At 37.1% G+C, this 21,876-nt stretch overlaps 2 protein-coding genes across 3 annotated transcripts; one reads left to right on the forward strand and one right to left on the reverse strand.

Moving 5' to 3' along the window:
- Nucleotides 1–680: 680 nt before the first annotated feature.
- Nucleotides 681–11,970, reverse strand: yme1l1 (YME1 like 1 ATPase). Of its 2 annotated transcripts, none has more exons than XM_023326409.1 (18): nucleotides 11,739–11,970; nucleotides 11,080–11,199; nucleotides 10,020–10,188; nucleotides 9,836–9,937; nucleotides 9,647–9,756; nucleotides 8,971–9,121; nucleotides 8,806–8,889; nucleotides 7,058–7,231; nucleotides 6,829–6,981; nucleotides 6,619–6,751; nucleotides 6,205–6,267; nucleotides 5,575–5,687; nucleotides 5,303–5,458; nucleotides 2,997–3,148; nucleotides 2,781–2,907; nucleotides 2,624–2,697; nucleotides 1,418–1,504; nucleotides 681–1,333 (listed from the first exon to the last, which is right to left on the reverse strand). In XM_023326409.1, the coding sequence occupies exons 1-18, from the start codon at nucleotides 11,772–11,774 to the stop codon at nucleotides 1,193–1,195; spliced, it is 2,145 nt and encodes a 714-aa protein (XP_023182177.1). In that variant the 5' UTR covers nucleotides 11,775–11,970; the 3' UTR covers nucleotides 681–1,192. The 2 variants fall into 2 exon arrangements, with proteins under 2 accessions (XP_023182177.1, XP_023182176.1); XM_023326408.1 differs by having other exon boundaries at nucleotides 8,782–8,889.
- mastl (microtubule associated serine/threonine kinase like) lies at nucleotides 11,175–21,136 on the forward strand. The gene is made up of 13 exons (XM_005805736.2): nucleotides 11,175–11,223; nucleotides 12,672–12,840; nucleotides 12,934–13,071; nucleotides 13,563–13,702; nucleotides 13,779–13,867; nucleotides 14,687–14,793; nucleotides 14,881–15,040; nucleotides 15,385–15,530; nucleotides 16,149–17,123; nucleotides 17,962–18,103; nucleotides 19,129–19,242; nucleotides 19,784–19,885; nucleotides 20,382–21,136. Exons 1-13 carry the CDS (start codon nucleotides 11,210–11,212, stop codon nucleotides 20,537–20,539), a joined length of 2,454 nt encoding a protein of 817 aa, XP_005805793.2. The 5' UTR covers nucleotides 11,175–11,209; the 3' UTR covers nucleotides 20,540–21,136.
- The last annotated feature ends 740 nt before the right edge of the window (nucleotides 21,137–21,876 follow it).

Below are 21,876 nucleotides of genomic sequence, written 5' to 3' on the forward strand. Positions count from 1 at the left end.
GTTAAAATGATCCATTGATAACCATTAATTATCCCTGACAAAGGAGCACACTGTGGATTTCAGCTAATCCGTTTTAGTAGGTGTATTTTGAATGAATGTATTTTATAAGTTTATGATCATCTGGTGGATTTTATTTTTGTCTGTATTTGTTTTTATTTGTATTTACATTCTCTGTACTTTCCCTGCTTTGTTCTGTTATTTTTTGTTTCTTAAGTGCATTTCCATTGTGAAGTGCAAGCTAAAATTTAGTCTAAATTTTAAAATTGGTAATATTTTTTTTTTAATGGTTTTTATTTTTAGTATTTTACATGTTTTATTGATATAAAATCTGTTAATTTCATTAAGTTAATACTTTTGGACTAGATTTTTTTTTTTTTTTACATTTTTAAGATATTGAGAAGCATAGCAAAACATATTGCTCAAGATTTTATTTTCAGAAGCGCTTATATAATTTTTATCTTTCTGTGAACCTACCTGTCTTAATTTCCCCACTGGGGGACAATAAAGTGTATTTCTATTCTATTCTACAGAATGTGTATTTTTCTCCAATATATGTTTGGTGTTTGAGCTTTATTCACTGCTCAAAACAAGAAATAATCACTTTTTCTTTGTTTCATGTAACTGCTACAGTAAAATGGCATACTATTTTGACTCCTGAATCACAGAGATCACTCCCAACATTTGTTTCCTGAGAGAAATCTTTATTGGAGCTCCAAGAAGGCCGTTGTCTAAAGTAACAGAGAAGCACCCAATCCGTCCTTTCAGACGCTTTACAGAATATTTACATAAACTGGCCAACACTTACAGTTTTTCCTCAGGTGTGAATAAGAGGATCCATCATGATTTTCCCTGACAGAAAAGAAAATGAAAACAACAATAATAATAATAATAATACAGACCTTTGGGCACATAAATAACTTAAAAACAACATTATATGTAGGAGAAAACATAAGATACAGAAACCCTTCAGCTGTGAGTTTGACAATGAGGAACAGCAAAAACAAAAACAAGTCTATGATTTTAACTAAAATGTGCAGATTCATCATACTGTGATGATTTAAAAATGTCTGCCGGAGCTCAAACATTTCATCCAGCTTTCACGTTGTCAAAAGGAGGAATAAAAACGGCTGAAAGGCTTTCAAAAGGCCAGTCCCGCTTGCACAGCGTTTTATTTACACAGTCTTTGAATATCTCAGTGGTTCAGAGATTTTCCTTCCAGCACCATCTGGATCTCTCTGGCGTCCAGCGTTTCGTACGTCAGCAGAGCGTCCGCCAGCTTCTTGTGCTCCTTGCTGTAGGTCTTCAGTATGTTCTTTGCTCGGTCGTAGGATTCCTGCAGAGAAACAGACAAAGGAACGATAGAAACTGACGCAGAACAGGGTGAGAAGGTCAACTTCTGGGACGTAGAGCGGCTCACCTTTAGTAGAGCTCTGACTTCATGCTCGATGGCGGCCTGCGTCTCGGGGCTCTGCTTGGTGATGTCCTTGTAGGTCATGACCCCGAGCTGCACAGAAACACAAATTACATCCTTAAAATCACATTTTGTCACTTTAAATCCAAATAAGCTGCTGCTGTTGGCCACGCCCCCCTGCTCAATGTTTACACATAAAAATGGCTGCAAATCGATGCGCAATTTATCAACTGTTTATCTTTGAAAAGCAGAAGTGGAGCCTCCTCCAACAACACAACACTTGTCTTTTCCAGCAGCCATTGCACACTGCAAAAAGACAAAATATTACCAAGTATTTTTGGTCTAGTTTCTAGAGCAAATTTCTTAGCAAACTTGAAATAAGGCAAAACTAACTTAAAAGTATCTTTTTAGGAAAATATAGAGGCTTGTTTTAAGTAAATAATTTCTTATTATTGATGAAAATGTACTAGTTCCATTGGCAGATTATTTAACTTATAACGACATTTTTCCCATTTTATACGTTTATTTCTCTGCCAATTTAACATAAATAATAAGGACTTATTTACTTATAACAAGCCTCCATATCTTGCTAAAAAGATACTTTTAAGTTGGTTTGTCACGCAGCTGATACCTGTGGTGATGTTTTCTAGTGTATTAAGGCAGTGGTTCTTAAATGGGGGTACGTGGAGGTACTGCAGGGGGTACGTGAAGCTTTTCAAAATATCTTTAAAAAATCAGTAGGCTCCTCATAATAAGTCTTGGGAAAAATTATTTTGTAAAAAGTTCAATAAAATATAAATGTGTGTTCATGCACTGAATTTTATATTCAGTATTTACAGGGTATTTACAGCACTGTACCTCTTTTTTATTCCAAAAATGTTTTGCCCGTGTCAGGGGGTACTTGACTAAAAATATATTTTTAAGGGGGTACATCACTGAAAAAGGTTTGAGAACCACTGTATTAAGGTATTTGCACTAGTAACAAGATAAAAAATTGCTTGGTAAAATTTTGTGTTTTTGAAGTGTACAGAGGTAAAGAGAGATAAAAGGAAAAAATTATAAATCCTCGACTTTGCAACATAACATCTTAAAATTGGGTCTCTTTCTCTTTAAAAAGCTTCTACTCTGTCTGACATTATAACAATGCTCCCCATTATGCCGTTTTTACCAGCGTTTCAATGACAAATAGTTCCTATGACGAGCTCAACTTACCTTGTCGCTCATGCCGAACCGGGTCACCATCAGTTTTGCGATTTGTGTTGCTCCATCAAAGTCGCTGGAGGCTCCTAAAAACAGGCCGATTATTAAATAAACGTTTTAAATTAACATCCTGTCACGTCTAAGCAGCATTTTACCACGCAGCTGGTACCTGTGGTGATGTTTTCGTCTCCGAAGATGAGCTCCTCTGCGACGCGGCCGCCCATGCTGACGTCCATTTGGGCCAGCAGCTGGGCCCGCGTCTCGCTCCAGCGGTCGTTCTCGGGGAGCATGGACACCTGGAGGACGAACAAAAACACGATTCAGGTCAGCTTCTACGCAGCCACAACAAACAATCCTGGAGTTTAAGACTTAAAAACGAACAAACATGGCCAAGAGTCGGTCCTCTGGGCATGATGGTGGCCTTGTTGATGGGCATCGCGTCTTTGGTGTAATAGGCAACGATGGCGTGTCCGGACTCATGGTACGCTGTGATGGTCTTGTTCTTTTTGTCTATTTCAACGCTACGCCTCTCAGGACCTGAAAGGGAAGAGACGAGGCGAATCAGGTTATCTGCAGGTTTCATAAAGTCAAATTCAAGACTTTTTAATGCCACCATGAATAAAATTTAAGACTGAAAAACTATAAATTCTGCTGTTTTATAATTCAGCATAGGAAACCTTCATTTTTTTCCCAGAATGCACTTACAGTAACCTCATATGGTTCAGCAACAGAAATGAACAAGTGGAGAAGACAAAAACGTTGTCTAGTCAATTGGGGATAAATTTGCACCCATGACAGACATTAGAAAAAGTAACTGGCTAGCTATATTAGCAGCTACTTAGCAGTAGCTTCCAAGTCAAATTTATTTTTTTAAGCACATTTTCAGCAACAACATGCTTTACATCATAAAAACGAGTCACCAATTAAGAAATAAGTAATAAACATCACATTTTGTCAGATTCCATCGTCAAAATCATTGATAAACATCATTTATGTTGATCAAAAGCAACTCTAAACAGGTGGCATTTTAGTCTAGATTTAAAGGAACTCAGTGTTTCGGTTGAAAGTTTGTTCCAGATTTGTGGTGCATAGAAGCTGAATGCGGCTTCTCCATGTTTGGTTCTGGTTCTGGGGATGCAGAGCAGACCTGAACCAGAAGACCTGAGAGGTCTGGAAGGTTGATACAACAACAGCAGATCTTTAATGTATTGTGATGCTAAGCTGTTCAGTAATTTATAAACTAACAAGAGTATTTTAAAGTCTATTCTCCAGTTTAAGGATTTTAAAACTGGGGTGATGTGTTTTATCCAGAGCTCCCACTGGTATTTAGAAAATGTTTTGTATGACTTTTCCATGACCCATGTACAACAGGCTCAGAAAGAAAAGTGTATGACTTAAAGATTAAGTCTATAGCGAATATGTAAAAGTGTAGTGCAGGCAGATAGGGAGGAAATATAAATGATAAATGTGAAAATCAAGTCCACACAGATGGGTATGAATTGAAAAATGCCAAAATATTGACAGAGGAATCATATGATGATAATGTCAATACATAAATAAAAACATATTAGCAGTAATGCAAACCCAAGATTGTACGTGTGTAGAAATAAATGCTTCTACAAAAGTTCAGAACCGACAGGTGTGGCACATAGGCAACGTTGGCATAATAGTCCATGTAAATTAATATTGCTTTGTGTTTTTTGTGTTATTCACTCGTATTCTTCAATAGTAAGCCCAGCAAAGATGGCGTCTATGCTTGTATGTAAAACATATAGAGGTCCCTTATAACCAGTTTCACCAACAAATGGAGGTAATTTGTCAAAAGTTAGGACCTTTTCCAGAACCTCACGTTTTTCCAAGAATCTGCTTTAATAAGAAGGACTTTTTTTTTATTACTGCGGCATGCCTTTAAATTGTCACCAGTTGCCATGGTTACCTGCTTTTATTTTTGACTGCAGGGAATTTCACGCAATTCTGGTTAAATTTGTCTGACGGGGCAAAATAAAAACAGATGCTAATTCTTAAGGAGCAGTTAGGCAGTAACTAGTTAGATCTATTCAACTACATTTACTTGAGTAACATTTTGGGGGAAAAAAACACAAAACTTTTAGGAGTATTTTTACTATGCTGTACTTTTTACTTTTACTTGAGTAATCTTATTATGAAGTATCTCTACTCTTACTTGAGTAAAATTCTGGATTTTCAGCCCACTGAATGAAATACAAACATGTTTAAACCAAAATTTAATCAAAGACTTGCAGGTTTTCTTAAAGTTTCATAAGTTGCATATTGAAAGAAACTGATTTGGTAAATTTTTCTTTTGCCTGATTATGTTATTGTTTGTTCCTTATATGAATTATTGTCATTTTCATCCTTAAAATACCAAAATTTCCATCTGATTATGTGATGTTTAAATATTAAATGATTGATAATTTGATCAGTTAATCAGTACTTCAGTAGACTTCTTACCAAATACTTTTTTACTCTTACTTGAGTAATTTCTTGGACAGCTACTTTTTACTTTTACTTGAGTAAAAATATGTTGAAGTAGTGTTACTCTTGCTTGAGTATAATTTTTGAGTATTCTGCCGTCTTTTTTCCACGCTTTTATTAATTATTGTATTTATTTTCCATACCTGCTCATGTTTCTGTGATAAAGAGCTGATCTGAGCTCCGTGTGCGCTCACTCACCCATGAGGATCTTGTCCTTGGCGAACTCCAGGTCCTTCATGGTGACCATCTCCTTCCCGTCCACGGCGGCCTTCAGGGCGGACTGGTTCACCAGGTTCTCCAGTTCTGCCCCAGAGAAGCCAACCGTCCCTCGGGCGATGATCTCGGCATTGACGGCTGACCAAAAACAAAATGACTTTTCAAGTTATTCGACTCTCTGACTGCGGGATCCTGTGTGGCTCACTGGCTTGGAGCGCTGATGACTATCAGCAAATATCTCTGAAATTACCTACCAGGGTCCACTGTGATCTTGGAGAGGTACCAGTTGAGGATCTCTTTGCGACCTTTGACATCGGGGCGGGGAACGGTCACCTGCATGTCAAACCTGCCGGGTCTTACCAGAGCACTGAAAGCAGAAACAATTATCCTCCTTTTACTTCAATTGCCTAAAACAAACTAAAAACTGTTGAAACAAACTAAAGTTTTACACAAATATCCAATAAAAACACAGAAAACCTGCAAAATTAACTTTTTTTTAAAAAAATTTAAAAACATGTTTTATTTCAATATATATATTTTTAAAGTTACTAAAAGCCATTTGGGAAGATTTGAAGTTCAGTCACACTCTTTCAATTTTTCAAATGACATAAAAGCTTTCAATCTTATTTTCTAAGCTATAGCTGCTTCAAACCACCATAAAATATTTCTAAATAAAAAGAAAAATGTTAAATTAACTTAACTTTGTTCTGCTGGTGGTTCGAGTCACCACCATGAATTTCAAATATCCTACAGCCTCGTTTATTTTCTTTAGTGTATATTCTGAGTCATGAGTTTTTGCTGCATTTATTTTATGTGTTGAAACCATCCCACTTTAAAAAGAAAAGCTAATTCTAGACAACAATTAACTCAAAGTGGGAACATACTTATCCAGAGCTTCAGCGAAGTTTGTAGCACCAATGACGATGACGCCTTCATTGGGTTTGAACCTGGAAAACATTGAAATAGTGTTGGTTTCCATGGAAATGAGGGATATGAAACACTTATCGTAATAAGTTTCTCAGCTGTACCATCCAGCCCCAATATAAAGTCAATAAAGCAAGACAATGTTGATCGGGAATCGTGTCAAAGAAAGAATGTGCATTATTTATCACACTATAACACTCAGAACCCTAGATGTAGTTTTCACACCCGCAAACAAAATATTAAGTTTTATCATCTTTAGTGACATTTAACTAACATTTTGTGTGGATTAAAAGCCAAAACGCATAAAAATGTATTTGTTTTCCCAAATATCCGGCGGTGTGTGGACTAGGCCAGACACTGGCGATGGAACTCACCCGTCCATTTCAGCCAGCAGCTGGTTGATGGTTTGTCTGGAGTAGGGATGCATCGGAGACTCGATCCTCTTCCCTCCCACGCTGTCCAACTCGTCGATGAAGATGACGCACGGAGCGTTTGCTTTTGCCTCTTCTGCAAACCACAAAAGGAAAACTTGTTTGTAGTCGGCTTCCTCTCCGCTGCGGTTTTCACTGGTTCTGGAAACGTACTGAAGAGGTTCCTGATGCGACTGGCGCCGACGCCCACAAACATCTCATCAAACTCCGACCCGGAGGCATAGTAGAAAGGAACGTCTGCTTCCCCGGCTACGGCTCGCGCTAGCAGGGTCTTCCCTGTGCCGGGCGGCCCGACAAGGAGAATCCCTGCACAGAGAGTCAACAGTCAAGCTATTTTCATCCACAACGGCTGATATAATCAAAATAAAAACGCTACTGGTACCTTTAGGCAGCTTTCCACCCAACACTGTGAACTTCTGTGGTTTTTTGAGGAACTCGACAACGTCTTGCAGCTCGTTCTTTGCCTCCTCCACGCCTTTGACATGCTCGAACGTCACGTTCTTCATCTGGACTGGGTCGACTGCTGAGTCGAGGCCCGAAGTGGTGCGAAACCTCACTGTGGGAAAACCCAGAAAACAAGAAAGCTTCTCAGAAACAACACAAACAAACTGGTTTTACGAAACAAAAATGTAGCTTTCTGCTTACTGTGGTACAAAGGTAAATATGACGATCCAAACTTATCCTGTCAGTTATTCATTTAGCTCCCGTTCTGCTATGAAACTATGACCAGCTGCTCTAGAAATGCACATATTGAGAAAAAGAAGCATGCACCAGAATGACCAAACTCTACTTGCACACTGTAACTTGTTTTTCACTTCTATTGTTCTCTACTTAGTAGGATTTTATGGGATAAACCAACACAAAGTAACGCAAAATCATAACCAAAAAAAATTGAAATATGAATGAATGTGCCGAAAACATTATATAAAGAATCACAATTTATATTCCTTAAAATTCAGAATCAATCCAAGCCTAATTTTATGTATATTTTGAATAATTCTATAATTTCTCTTTTTTTTCCTTCAGAAAAAGCCAGGCAGCTAAGCTAATACTACTAATTTAAGTTAAAGAATTTTATAAACAAAAAACACATTTTGATTAAATTTGATATAGTACAGAACCTTATAAAATAGTTTAAATAAATGTTTTATTTCTTTCAGTCACATACTTTAAACAGTAAATTTAAACCATGTCAATAGAAAAAAAATTTTTCTGAATCGAATCGTTGGCACTCAAAGATTTGCATCTCTAATGAATAAAACTAATTTTATTCGGCTTCTTTTCCTCTAATATATTACGTCAGTGAGAATACTTATGCGATTTAGTTCCACATATTTTTTGGTGGGCTTATAAGATAAGAATTGGGCAATGAAAAAGTAGGAAAAAATTGGGATTGGGTCACAATTTGTGAGATTTCAGCCTTAGTGTCGGGTGTTTTAAAATAAAACGTGTCTTTTGTGGAGGGGCAATGCTTTAAAAACAATAAATCTGTCTTGATCCATGGTTGGAGATTCAACTATCTCTGTTGCAGCTCCTCAAAAGAAAATATACCCAAAGCTTACCAAAGAATTGGAAATGTCAAAGACATAAGTATCAACTTAAAGAAGTCTAAAAATTTGTTTTTGTGATGCTGCGTGATATACAAGAACTTCTGATTGTTGTTAATGGTACGTCTGTTCTCTCATTTACTCTCCTCTCCGAGTACAAAGTGATGCAACATGAGCAGGAAGCTTCTCTGGTCTCTCTGCCTTCTTAGTCACCGAGAAGTATTAGAAAATATTCATAAATTACTGTTTATTAGAGATAATTTTTGAATTTAGGATAAATAAAAATATTTCATGACAGAAAAAAAAGTTTTTATTTTCATTTTCTTCGGAGAGCTATAGCCCCCCCTACACCTTCCCTAGAACCACCCCTGCTACTTTGTGTTGGTCTACCTAAAACCCTAAAAAACATTTAAATTAGTGGTTGTAACATGTGATAAAGCGATGTAGCTGCAAACAAACATTACCCAGTGTTATTTTAATGAATTTATAAATAAACCATGTGCATGTAGAGCTGGGATTTTATTTGTATACATAAGAAAGAATGAAAACCGAAACAAACCGGCGTCAGAAAAGGAGCCTTTACCAGAGAGAAAAGGGGTTCTAGAGAGGCCGTAAATGCCGATGAGGAGGAGGACCAGCAGCACCAGCCTGGTTCTCCTCAATGAGTCTGTAAAAAGAAAACAACAGCTCTTACTGCCTTCTCTCAGTTCAATAACAAGCTTTAAGTTTGACCAAATACTCCACACACCTTGAGTTCTCTGAGTTAGAGCTTGGGACCTCATGAACCCCTCAGTGAAGCCAGTCTTGAAAGCCTCCTGCTGGTTTTCAGGAAGGTTTTTGAGTTTCACCACTTGGTCCAGAGAGTGGGCTTCCACTCCTTTCTCCCTCTGGAGCAAACCCTAAAAAAGGAGCCAAAGGTGGCAGATTTAATTATTCTGGCAGTTCTCTAATCATAAACTACAACAAATTAGGGCTGCAAATAATGATTATTCTAGCATTCTAACAATTGAATAAAAACATTTCCACATCATACAGATTTTCATTTAACCACTGTATTAGAAATACATTAAAAGACAAAAACTAATAATTTAATTCTTTTTTTAAAACAAAAAATAGACATTTTATTGCCTGAAATGAAATAACAAAGCATTCCTTTAGTGAATTTCAACCGGGTGAAGATAAAACTAAACAACTTCAGAAGTTTTGGTTGCAACATATTTATAGACATCTCATCTTAAATGCAAACCATGTATATATTTTGTACAGATTTGGCTTAATTATTGCTGTGAGTATGTTTTTTCACCAAATCTCCTTTTTAAAAATCAGTTTTAATAATTAAATGATTGCTTAATTATAGTTGATGATTATTTCAATAATCAACTCATCTCTAAAAAAGTTTATATTGACTTTTCTAACAAACTCGCCTTCATGAAAGCTGGTGTGTAGGCATCGGGTTCTACCGGACCGTCATAACCCGACTCCACTCGTCTGGTCTTTGCTCTGAGAGTTTTGAACCCTCGGCTCTGAAGCCACACTACGAGGAGAAAACAGAAACGCTAAAATTTGAATCCATTCATGGGCCTCTGAGTAGAGGTTAAATGTAAATGTCTCACCAGGCAGCAGCTGGAGCTCAGAGCAAGCGTCCCGAAGAGGGCTGTGGTACCGACGGTGGAATAACGGAGAGCCATGACCCAATAGTCTTTTTTGTGAAAACCCTTTGTGTAAAAACGAAATGTTTCAGGGGTTTTTTCTTGTAAAATAAAACAAAAGAACAGTAGACCAGGTTGATCTTCTCACCATATTTGTTCTGAAAGAAGTTGTCTGTAGAAACGTGACTAGTCTTCCATGTTGAAGTAACGGTGGGAGGTTCTTCAGGACTCAGTGGGGGCAGTAACCTGCTGACCAGCTCATTCAGCTGACTCCCCTGGACCTTGGAGAGGCCCAGATCCCTCAGGCTGACACTCGGCTGGCAGCAAACAACAACAGCGGTGAGACAAAGAGACAAAAACAACAAGCCGTGCAACTTCTATGAGTTTTATGGGCCTGGTTTCTATGGATTAGGGTTGAAATGGACAATTCAAATAAACTCTGATCACTAAATCTCTTTAATACGCTTCAAAATTAATTAAAAATCATAATTTTGGCAAATTATCCAAAAAGTGTTACTCATATTGTGGATTAATTGAGCACAGATTCAACAACTTAAAGCATTTATTTCTGTTTATTTGAATGATCATCGCTCACAACTAATAGAAAAAATGCTAGCTGGACAAAATCAAGGATCATTAGATGGAAAATTTGGTTGGGCAATCATTCAACTAAATTTACAAAGTAATGAGGAATAATTTATTCAGCTGTTTAGCTTGATATTTGAAGAAATTGTGTTGATTTATTTGTTTTAATTCTCCTTTGTTTTGCCTGCTGTTGCACAGCGATTCTGTCCATGAATGTGCTTCTAATTGCTTTCATTTGCACAAAATTAAGAAACTGTGAGCAAATATTGCTATCAATTCAATCGATCAACACATGTCTATTTTTGTCTCTCTTAGCTGTTCTTTCATCACTCTTTGATCTTTAGCGTTTTGGGGAATGTCATCTTTGTCTGGTGAGAGCATCTGCTGCTGAGAAAATCTGTCCAACTGGCTAAATATTACAGCAAATGTTCCTGGAACAGAAACATTAATAACTTGTTGCGAGTACTTTTTGAACTGCAGCCAATATATTGACTTAAAACAATCAAGATGCACCTGCATATCAACCTACCTCTACTTTTAATCCTACTTTCTTTTTTAAATCTTTATTTATTTGATTAGAAAATACTTTTTGATACATTGTGAATGTCTCGTACTCGTCTCACCTCTTTCAGGTTTGTCTTGTGCTCCTGTCTGAAGTCTTTGTGCAAAGAGTGGACTGAAGCTGTAGCTGAGCTCTTCAGCGAGTGGAGGGCGTTGAGGACCTGGCTGAGAGGAACCACCATCTGTGAGAGGATGAAGACAGGAGGGTGAATAACACGCTTTCCCCACATGATCCCCGGTGACCCGCTTAACCTTGACGTTATTTACAGCCACAAATCGATCATAATAGTTAATATGTAATAAACTGGAAGAAGGTCCAGCTAACACGACAGTAGGTCAGGATTATGTCAGTTTAGTCACATGCTGCTGAAGTACCGAGACTGTCTGTACCGACACGTTTACACTAATTGGGGTAATAGCTATAATACAGATAAGAGTTAACAGCTGTTAACAGTCGAAATGACGCAAGCACCGGCCCATGTGGACGAAATGTTGCGTTTACAAGCTAAACCCTTAGCATTAGCATTAGCCGAGTCGAGTTGTCATTAGCTTGAACAAAAGTCACAACTAAAACAAGCGTAAACATAGGCATTTACTGCTTATGAATGGCTTTAATGTTTTTAAAAGAAGAGTTGAAGTGACAAACTGAAACTTTTGTCGGATACATGCAGACAAGTTAATTAAATAATCAACCTGCTTCTCAGTCTGTCCGCTTACATACCTGCTGTGGCTGAAATGACGTCGACAGAGAAAACATTTTTCTCCCGTAAGTATTTGCTACAATCTGTCTTCGATGAGTTACAATGTAAGAACAGAACCTCAATAAAATGTTAACAATCAAGTCCTGCTCGCAGCGGTGTCCTTTTAGCTTCCCCCGTTACACAACTCTCGATAGTTACACAACTTTTCTTTTAGCTAACATCGGGAAATGGATTCTCCCCCCGGTATCTGAGGTCAAATGGACTACAAAATGACGCAGATCGGTTAGTTAAAACTACCAGGAACGAGTCGCGTCCTTGCCTCGCCTGTTTAAAAATGACTCATTACTTATTATTTTTGAAAAAGGGTACGTAATGAGGATATTTGATCAATGCTTGCGTTCTTAAATATCAATATAAAATATTTAAAGCAGAGCCCCCTCTTCTATATATATATATATATATATATATATATATATATATATATATATATATATATATATATATATATATATATATATATATATATATATATATATATATATACACGTGCCACTATATTCTTCTAAATAGATCCTTAAACAAAAACTCCTGCTAGCAATTAAAACCAAGAATTTTGGTTTTGTGTAGAGGTTTGACTGAAAGCTGGAATTAAAAAAAAGAGGAAAAAAGATTGTTGTGTAATATTTACCTAGTTCCATTTTTGTAGATTAATTTTGTATACATGTATATATATAATTACATGTGATCTTACATTAAATTATACATTTCAGATTTTGTTTTGCAAAAGATTTTATACAGGCAGATTTTTGAGTACCTACATCACGTCACAGGACCCCGCGACAGGCAGGGAATTCAAAAATTCAAAACAAACTCCGCAATGTTTGTTGTTCTGTCATGGTAGTGCTTACGCTGGTCTCGCTGCCGGATTTTAAGTGAAATTATTTCATCGTTAGAATGGAGGTAGAAGAAAAGCACGAAGTTGGTTCAAATGTAAAATCAATGGAAATACCGAGGCCTCCTTCGATCGATGATTTCACCGTTTTGAAGCCCATCAGCCGCGGCGCCTTTGGAAAGGTCTACCTCGCTCGGAAGAAGAGCAATGCGCGCTTATACGCTATTAAGGTAAGTCGATACACTTTTAGTTAAATTTGATTACATTTATTTGCTAATTTTTTGTATGAAAGTTGGGGATGATATTGTCTTTTGTCGCTGTAGGTGATGAAGAAGGCAGACATGGTGGATAAAAACATGGCGAGTCAGATGAAGGCAGAGAGAGACGCCCTAGCTCTGAGCAAAAGTCCCTTCGTTGTTCACTTGTTTTACTCCCTCCAGACTGCAGCCAAGATCTATCTGGTAATGCTGAGTGAAAGAGTTTAAAAATAATTTTTTTTTAAAACAGCTCTAGTGGACTCAGTTCAGTTCTCTTCATTAACCTCGAAGGAAAATTTGCTTTCATTATCTGGTCATTATAGCGCTAGATTTACATCTTCAGAATTATTCCAGATATTATTAATTGCATCCATCTATCCATCCATTTAATATTGGATAATCAGGAATGCATAATGGCCTCCCACATTGTTCTGTGAAACCAGAACATTTTTTAAGCCAAAGCCATGAAAAATACAATATATTGCCAAAAATATTTCATTTTAAATTTAAATTCTCTAATCACTTCCATGGCTAAATGTGTGTAATATACGTTGGTATGCAGCCTATTTGTGCAAACATTCGTGAAACAATGTGTCGCTCTATTGCACATTTGTGCAATAATTTCCTTCCTACTAAACATTCCGCCGTCAGTTTTTAGTCATATCCTAACAAAGTGTTTGTTTTATTGATCAAAGGTGATGGAATACCTCATCGGTGGGGATGTGAAGTCTCTACTCCATATTTATGGATATTTTGAGGCGGACATGGCTGTGAAGTACATCTCTGAGGTTGCATTGGCTTTGGACTACCTTCACCGCCACGGCATAATCCACAGGTAACAGGGTGCGCAACAATATGTTGTTTTATCACAGCAAGTGATCGGTGTTCATTGTGTGATCTGATGCGTTCAGGGATCTGAAACCAGACAACATGCTCATATCCAACGAAGGCCACATCAAGCTGACAGACTTTGGTCTCTCGAAGGTCAAGCTAGACAGAGGTAAATAAGGGTGAATTCTCATCAGACCTGTTTAGTTTGCTTTAATTGAACTGTAGTGTGTTCGCCTAGAAAGTCCAGTTTATTTGTGGAGGTGTGAATGCATCATTGAATTCTGGTCCAGCTATAAGCCTCGGTCTTGGTTTGGTTGACGTGAACTCTGGTGCGGTTTGAATGCATATGTGAATGTAAGCGGACCAGAGACCGTTCCAACAGAAGGAAGCAGACTATAGCACAGGGGTCTCAAACTCCAGTCCTCGAGGGCCGCAGTCCTGCAACTTTTAGATGTGCCTCTGCTGCACCACACCTGAACAGAATAATTAGGTCATTAAGGCTCTGGGAAACTGATCTACACAAGGAGGAGGTCATTAAGTCATTTCATTCCAGTGTTTTGTACCTGTGGCACATCTAAAAACTGCAGCCCTCGAGGCCTGGAGTTTGAGACCCCTGCTATAGCACAGGGCATTCTGGTAAATACAACCAAAATAAACGCACCAGTCTAACACTAGCTGGAGAAATGGGTTGTGGTCTTTTACCAAAGCCAAAAGAAAAATTGTAAAACTGCTAAAATCTGACACGACTCCATTTTTGTTTACGTTTCATGAAGAAGAAAGTTGCGTTCATGTCGTCTTCAGAGGTTTCTGTGTAATTTTCTTCTGTGGTTCTTGATGTATCGCCACCACTGCTGAAGAGGTTTTTCAAAGGGTTTGGTGAACACCACCAGCTGAAAATGTAACAAATTTTGGTCGGCATCTAGAACCCTAAGCCTGTAACCATCAACTGTTGCATTCTTATTCACTCCTTACTATGTGTGTAAAACAGAGCTGAGTCTTATGGACATCCTCACAACTCCATCTTTGGCGAAACCGAAAAACGACTTCTTCCGCACGCCGGGTCAAGTTCTCTCTTTGATCAGCTCCCTGGGATTCGTAAGCATTGTCTAAATGATAATCAGAAAAGGCGACCGGGATGAATGTGGACTCTAAATCCTCTCTGTTTGTTTTTGGGATCTGCAGAACACGTCGACAACAGAAGGGAAGCGGCACTGCAGCGCCTCGGTTGTGTCCAGCCCGATGTCCTGCAGCAAAGTGAAGCAGAAGAACAATTCGCTTGGTTCTCCTGTGATGAACAACTCAGAACAGCTGTTTTCTCCAGCTGACTATCTTTGTAAAATGAGTATGTAATTAACTCTAACTTCATTTAAATTGTTTCAGTTTAGTGGAAGAGTCCCAGATCTTAAGCATAGTCCACATATTTTCAAAAGGCTTGAGGTCACAGCCCTGTTTTATTTGTTGTCTATTGTTTATTTCTAATATTGTGTATATAATAAGCTTAAGTGATAAGAAAATCTGCAGAATGTAATTTTTTTTATCCGATTAGTGGTCAGAATAATTGATTACTAAAATAATCGTTAGTTGCAGCCATAAAATAAAAGTATATCATCTTTAGAGGAGATAAAACATTAAAATAAGTGCAGTTAATGTGAGTTTTCTTCCCGCGGTGTATGTTAACTCCTGCAGGACCTAAAACAAGAGTTTTCAGTCCTCATAAAGTGGCCAAAAACTTGACTCCCAATTTGCTGAGGAGCAGAAAGCGGTTTGAGACGATGAGCGCCGGAAGCACCACCAACACCGAGGGGGACGTCAGTCCCATGTGGGAGTGTGAGGTCAGTGATGGCGGAATGGCAGCAGCTCCGATTTCATTTGCTGCTAAATTAAATAGTTAAGGTTTCTTCTTTATTTAGAAAAGAAACAGAATATGGCGTATTAGGACCATCAGAAATAGAAACAAAGAGTACATTTAATAGAAAAACTCATTTTGAGGCTAATCTGAGAAATCTACTAGAAAAAAAACAAAGACATTTCTGAGTTTAAGTGAAAAATATTCTACAAAACTCAAATTTTGAGATTAATCTCAGGAATTTTCCAGAAAAAAATATAAATATCTGGCTTGACATGTCAAAAATATTCTAGAAAAAAAACATGAAAATTTGCTAGAATAAACTCAGAAAGTTTGAGATACAAACATAGATATTTCTGCCAAATTAAGTCAAATGTTCTCTAAAAATGCAGAAATTTTTCTGAAAAAAGTTAAACTTTTGGTTTGAAAAATCAGAAATCTATTAGAAAGACCAGAATTTTCGATTTTTGAAACTCAAAAATTGTAAGTTTTTTGTTGCGAATTTACTTTTTTTTCTATCTATAATGGACCTAATACGCTGTTATAGGCAGCTGCTCCGATTTTGTTTGGTGCTAAATTAAATGGATACATTTTCTTTCTACAGAAAGAAAACGACCAGGGGTCAAGAGGATGTGAAGTTTCTGCTAAATATGCCCATAATCTGCCCAAAAAGTCCAGTTCTCCCAGCAGGAAACCTCAAGTGTCGTCCGCAGTTCGGCGCCATCTTGAATCAGAGCGAGATAACTGCCAGCTAACAGTTCCCTCCTCTGTAAAGAGGACATTTTCAGATATGAACCAAAGTCCAGAGCTGCTGGAAACCAGAGCCAAGAAGACAAACGCAGACTACAAGAGATTCTTTGAGATTCCCGAGACCGCTCATAGTCACACTGGTCTGACTGGGGCATTCTCCACCATCCAGGTAGGCGACTTCTTGACCACCACTACAGGAAACATGGCGGCGGACCACCACAATCTGAGGCGCTACAGCCCAATCCCCGTCGCCAAAAGTCTTTTCAGTGAGCTGGAGGAGCCGGTAGAGGACGTGTTTGAAGGCGGGACTAAAGAGGCGTCCCAGTGCAGTTTCACGTCCCCGCTGCCGGGGAACGTGGACGTCTGCCGGAGCCTGAGCCTGGACTCTGACGGCTCCATCCATGAGACGTCTCTCATCGTGGACTGTAACGCTTCTCTCCAGCCAATCAAACCAGCAGAAAGCAGGAACTCCGTCGATTCACCGGAGGAGCGCGAGCAAAGCTCCGAGTCGCCTCAACGGACTTTCCCTGTTACCATAGAAACTCCCAAACTAAATGCGTCAGACCTGAGAGGTGAATCCTTCCATAGCCGAATCCATGACATGTCCTGCAGCTTCTCGCAGTCTTCGTCCTTCCTGAAGCCGCGGAACGTCGTGATTTTCCGCAGCTACTGCAGCTCCATCAACCGCACCAACACGTCCGAGGTTTCCAGGCTCAGCGTGGGCTCCGTGGAGGCCATGGACTTGTCCGCCGCCGCTTCCTGTAACTCTGCCCGCAGCACCGCTACGCCGGTGCAGCGGAGGCGAAGCTCCAACGGTTCCATTAACCAGGTCAGTGTTCAGGAGTGGAGGTCAAAGAATGTACACTTATTTCGTTTGAATTTTTTTTTCTCAATTTAAAAAAAAACCCAAAACCAAGTTATTTTATTAATTGTATTCCGGATTTTTAAATGAATGTTAAGTTTCGGATCTTAATTTATTTGTTTGTCTTTTTTATTATTTATTTTACCTAAATTTTATTTTCATTTTGAAATTTAAAAAAAATTAAACATATTTTACTTTTTAAATCGTTTTTGCATTAATATTTTTGATATCAGCATTTGATTTTTTTCTTCTATTTATATATTCCTGCTTTTGTTTTTATTTAATTCTCATCTTGGTCTAATTTTTGATTTAATACCTGTGTTGGTTTTTTAAAATAATGTTGTCTTTTTATGTATTTTGTCTTGATTAGATTTTTTTTCTCCGTTATTTTATTTTAAACTTTGGTAGTTTTTATTATATTAAAATTTTTTATTTCAGTTTGATTTTTTTTTTAGAATTACACTTTTAAAATAATGTATTTTCATCTTATAACAACTTAATTTCTTTTATAAATCATTCCTTTTTATCTTTTATATATATATATTATATTTATTTATATAGATGTGATATATAAAACAAATTAGGATTTAAAATGAAAATACATTAAAATCAAGACTAAATTAAAAAAAATCTAAACCACCAATTCAAAACAAAATGAGTATATGTTTTATATGTATTTAATATAAATATTTTTCTGTTTTGCTTTTTTTTTTCCAGGGGGGTTTTGAAAGGTTTGCTTGACTTTACTGAGTTTATGAACCATTTTTAACTTCTCTCTTCTTTTTTTCTCTTCCCCTCACATTAGACTCCTCAGCCCATGTCGACCTCACACACCCCTTTCCGGACTCCAAAGAGCGTCCGAAGGGGCGCGCTGCCTGTTGAGGGCGCTCCAATTTTGGGAACTCCGGATTATTTGGCTCCGGAGCTTCTTCTTGGAAAACCTCACGGTAAAAAAAGGGAAAACTCTAAAACCAAACAAATCCGCCTGTCCGATATGATGTACTGTAATCGCCTGCTGATTGTCACTGTAGCTCTTGTGACAGGCGTTCTGTTTTAGTTTCAGGAAGTGCTCTGTTCGGTAAGTTTATAGCAACGTTGTTTCTTGCAGCTTGCATGTTGCACCTGCCAGGCTGCCTATACCGTTAGGAAATAAACTGATCCTACCCCCAATTTTCCCTCTGTTTCTCGATCTGGGAGCAAACTGGGATTGATTATTGATTGGGACTGAAGTTTTGGATTGGAAGGATGAAAGTGGGTTGTCTGTTCAGTTAACATGTAAGGGAATCTGGAGGCTTTTAACTGGACAAACTGGTTTCTGCTTCTGAAAAGCTGCTTGGGTCAAATGTTGAAACTCATGCAGAAGCTGCAAAACAGTAAACTCAGTTTCAGAGTCCAGATTATTTTTAGTCCGATTTCACATGAATAATTCAGAATTGATGTGATTTATTTTTAATTTTCACTGTTATGCTAACGTTGTTTTTTTTTAACCCGAGTAAAAAGACAAAAGCACTTTTTTTTTTTTTCTTGCAGTCTGAAGTTAAATCAAACTAAACTTTTTTTGTTTTAGCTTAGCTACAATTACAGCTATTTCCTAAACATGAGAACATATTTTAATTCAAGGAAAGTTAAAAAAAAATGTTCTTGCTACATTTTCTGCATTTTAGCAAATATAAATAATTTTGGTAATTCTAACTAAGCTAAAACAAGAAAAGTTTAGTCAGATTTTTTTTTTTTCAAACATAGAGAAAAAAATGTTTGTGTCTTCTGTGTGTGTAAATATCTGATTTCTACCATGTTTGCATGTTAAAGTGAATAGTTAATGTGCAGTAGTGTCAAGGTGAACCTCTAACATAGTCCTTCCTGCTTCAGCCACTGCAGCCCAATCAGGTCACACTAACAGGAATCACAGGGTAGATGTTAGCATGTTAGCATCTCGCTGAATCCTCATTACTTCCTGTTTGTTTCTGGCCAGACTGCATGGTGGACTGGTGGGCGCTTGGCGTGTGTCTGTTCGAGTTCCTCACCGGAGTGCCGCCCTTCAACGACGAAACTCCCCAGCTGGTTTTCCAGAATATACTCAACAGAGGTCAGTTCAAGTATGACGGCGTGTTAGAGCTATTGTAAATAGGAAGAAAAAAAGAGAAGAAAATTTCCACCAAGAACACTCAGAAATCTAGAGATTAATCTCAGAAAGGTTTTAGAAAAAAGATGGGGAAATTCAAAGTTTGAAAAGTCAAAAAATTCTAGAAAAAAAAAGAGAGAAAATTTTAGATTAATTTAAAAAAATTCTAGAAAAAAAACTCAGAAATTTTAGATTAATCTCAGAAATGTTCTAGAAAAAAAGATGGGAAATTTGAAAAGTCAAAAATTCTAGAAAAATACTAAAATTTTTAGGTTTAAGAAATGTACTAGAAAATTTAACTAAAAACAACTTGAGATTAATCTCAGAAATTTTCTAAAAAAGAACATTGAAATTTCTGAATTTGAAAAATCAAAAGCTTGTTCGGAAAAACCTCAGAAATCTTGAAAAGTTTAACATTTCGCAGAAAAAATTTGCTAGACTGATATTTATGCTGTTCTAGTTTAGCAGCTTGCTCTTACTTCCAGTTTAACTTGTACATTTTTAGACATCCCTTGGCCTGAAGGAGAGGAGGAACTTCCTGTAAACTCCAGGACTGCCATTGAGATCCTGCTCACCATGGACATGACGAAACGCGCCGGCTTGAAGGGTAAACATTATATTCTGCCGGGAAGTTGCAGGAAGTCAGAAAATTTGCCTTTTAAACCTTCAATAGGCCACTGCTTTGATTTATTTATTTATTCTTATCCAGCCTTGAATTTAAAATACTTCATTGATTATGTGGAAAATTGACTCTAAAGATGTGATGTGTCTCAGTTAAAATCTAAATTTTATAACTTTTTGTATTTGGAATCGGGATTCAACTATTTAAAATTTAAAATGTAACTTTGGCAGAACACAAATACTGTCAGGAATAATAAGAGCGTCTTTTTTAGTTCATATGATTATGTTTTATGTTGTACAGTATTATGCAAATTAGTCAACATAACCATCAAGCTTTTATTCTTTTGCACTTTGGCAATGTCTAAAAATTGTATAGGCAGAATTTGCTTGAACTATTTTTCAGAGCTTGATAAGTTTGGAAAAAGAAAATGGAGCGTATAAAAATATTCCTGTATTTGAGATTTTTGTCGTCTTGTTCGCAGAACTGAAGCGCCACCGCCTGTTCGACGGCCTGGATTGGGACAACCTGCAGAACCAGCCGATGCCGTTCATACCGCAGCCGGAAGACGAAACCGACACTTCGTACTTCGAGGCGAGAAACGTCGCTCAGCACATCGCCGTGTCTGCCTTCAGTCTGTAGCCTCAAAGCTTTGGTTTTATATCTGTTAAATCGCACCGATTTAAAAGTGTAGCAAAATCAGAGTCGCAGACGGAAATGTAAACGGTTCTGATTGGTTCTCTGTTCACTGGTTCTTTTAAAAGAAACTTTTACACATGTGCAATCACTGCTGCTGTATACTGTTGAGAGGAAAGTGTTTTAAAACTTTATTTACTAAGAAGTCTTAATTAATGATCTTTGCTAGCTAACTTTATCGTCTGCAGGTTGTGGTGTTTAGTTTCTATTTTCTCCTCTGCCTCTACGTTTTTCTGTGTAAAGGTCATGACCTGCGGACCCTAAAACCGTTTAGGAGTGCAACAATAGTGAAGAAAAACCTATTAATATATTCATAAGTAATGTTTTAATGTGTCAATTTCTGTTTCTTTTGTTTTAAGATATATGTGGCTTTTTGAATTAAAACAGAAATTTTCTCCTTTATGTGTTTTGATCTGTTTCTTTGTTCCCTGTACTGCTTGTTCACTGTTTAATCTTTTTTAAAGGGACAATGCAAATAGAATGTGTTTGCTACATGATCTGCCTTGAACATTTTTCTAACTTTTTCAATAAACTCTAAATACTTTACTGTATATGCTGGACTTGTTTCAAGTGTTTCAGAAACTGTTCTCTTTTCTTTCAATAAAAACCAGAAACAAAATCTTTTACTAAATAAGAGTGAAAGTTTAAAACAAGAAGCTAATTTAGAGCTGCTAATATAAAAATGGAAAATTTGTTCAAGCGGTACAGCTGCTTGTACAGGAGGTTAGAAAAGTAACAGTTTAACTTTCCAATGAGAAACTGCTTTAAAGCTTATTGCTTAGAGGAGTGCTGAAATAAAAACACAAGATGAGCCAAAATATTAAATATCAAGGCCAGGATTTTATTCTGTGGAAAAGGAGAACCTAAAAAACAGAAAATAAAATTACAAGAATAAAGTCACAATATTACTGATTTGGTAATACTGTGACTTTTTATTTTAAATTTGACTTATTCTCATATAAATGTATTCTTGAATTTTTACATTATTCTTGTTCGGCTTTATTTTCATGACTTTTGTTGTAATACCATAACTTGATTCTCAAAATGTTATGTTATTCCAATGGCTGTTTTTTCTCATAATACTGACTTTATTGTTGTAACACAATGATTTTGTTTGTGAAGTTTGAAATCATTTTATTACGAGTTTATTCTCATGATACTATGATTTCACTCTAAAAATTTGACTTTATTCTCATATTATAACTTCATTCTTGTAATATGGCTATCCTTGTATGGGTTTATTCTCATGATACAAGTTTATTCTCATAATTTTATTGTATTTT

This window comes from Xiphophorus maculatus, chromosome 21, assembly GCF_002775205.1.
Source record: "Xiphophorus maculatus strain JP 163 A chromosome 21, X_maculatus-5.0-male, whole genome shotgun sequence".
Taxonomy (NCBI): Eukaryota; Metazoa; Chordata; class Actinopteri; order Cyprinodontiformes; family Poeciliidae; genus Xiphophorus; species Xiphophorus maculatus.

Bases quoted from the DNA above. Each gene is read 5' to 3' on its own strand.
- mastl (XM_005805736.2), top strand. The intron at 13,868-14,686 runs GTAAATAAGGGT...TGTGTAAAACAG, and splicing joins GAAGGTCAAGCTAGACAGAG to AGCTGAGTCTTATGGACATC. The intron at 15,041-15,384 runs GTATGTAATTAA...TAACTCCTGCAG, and splicing joins TGACTATCTTTGTAAAATGA to GACCTAAAACAAGAGTTTTC.
- yme1l1 (XM_023326408.1), bottom strand. From the start codon at position 11,774: ATGTTTTCTCTGTCGACGTCATTTCAGCCACAGCAG. The intron at 6,268-6,618 runs GTGAGTTCCATC...AATGTTTTCCAG, and splicing joins CTGCTGGCTGAAATGGACGG to GTTCAAACCCAATGAAGGCG. The intron at 1,334-1,417 runs GTGAGCCGCTCT...GTTTCTCTGCAG, and splicing joins AAGTCAGAGCTCTACTAAAG to GAATCCTACGACCGAGCAAA.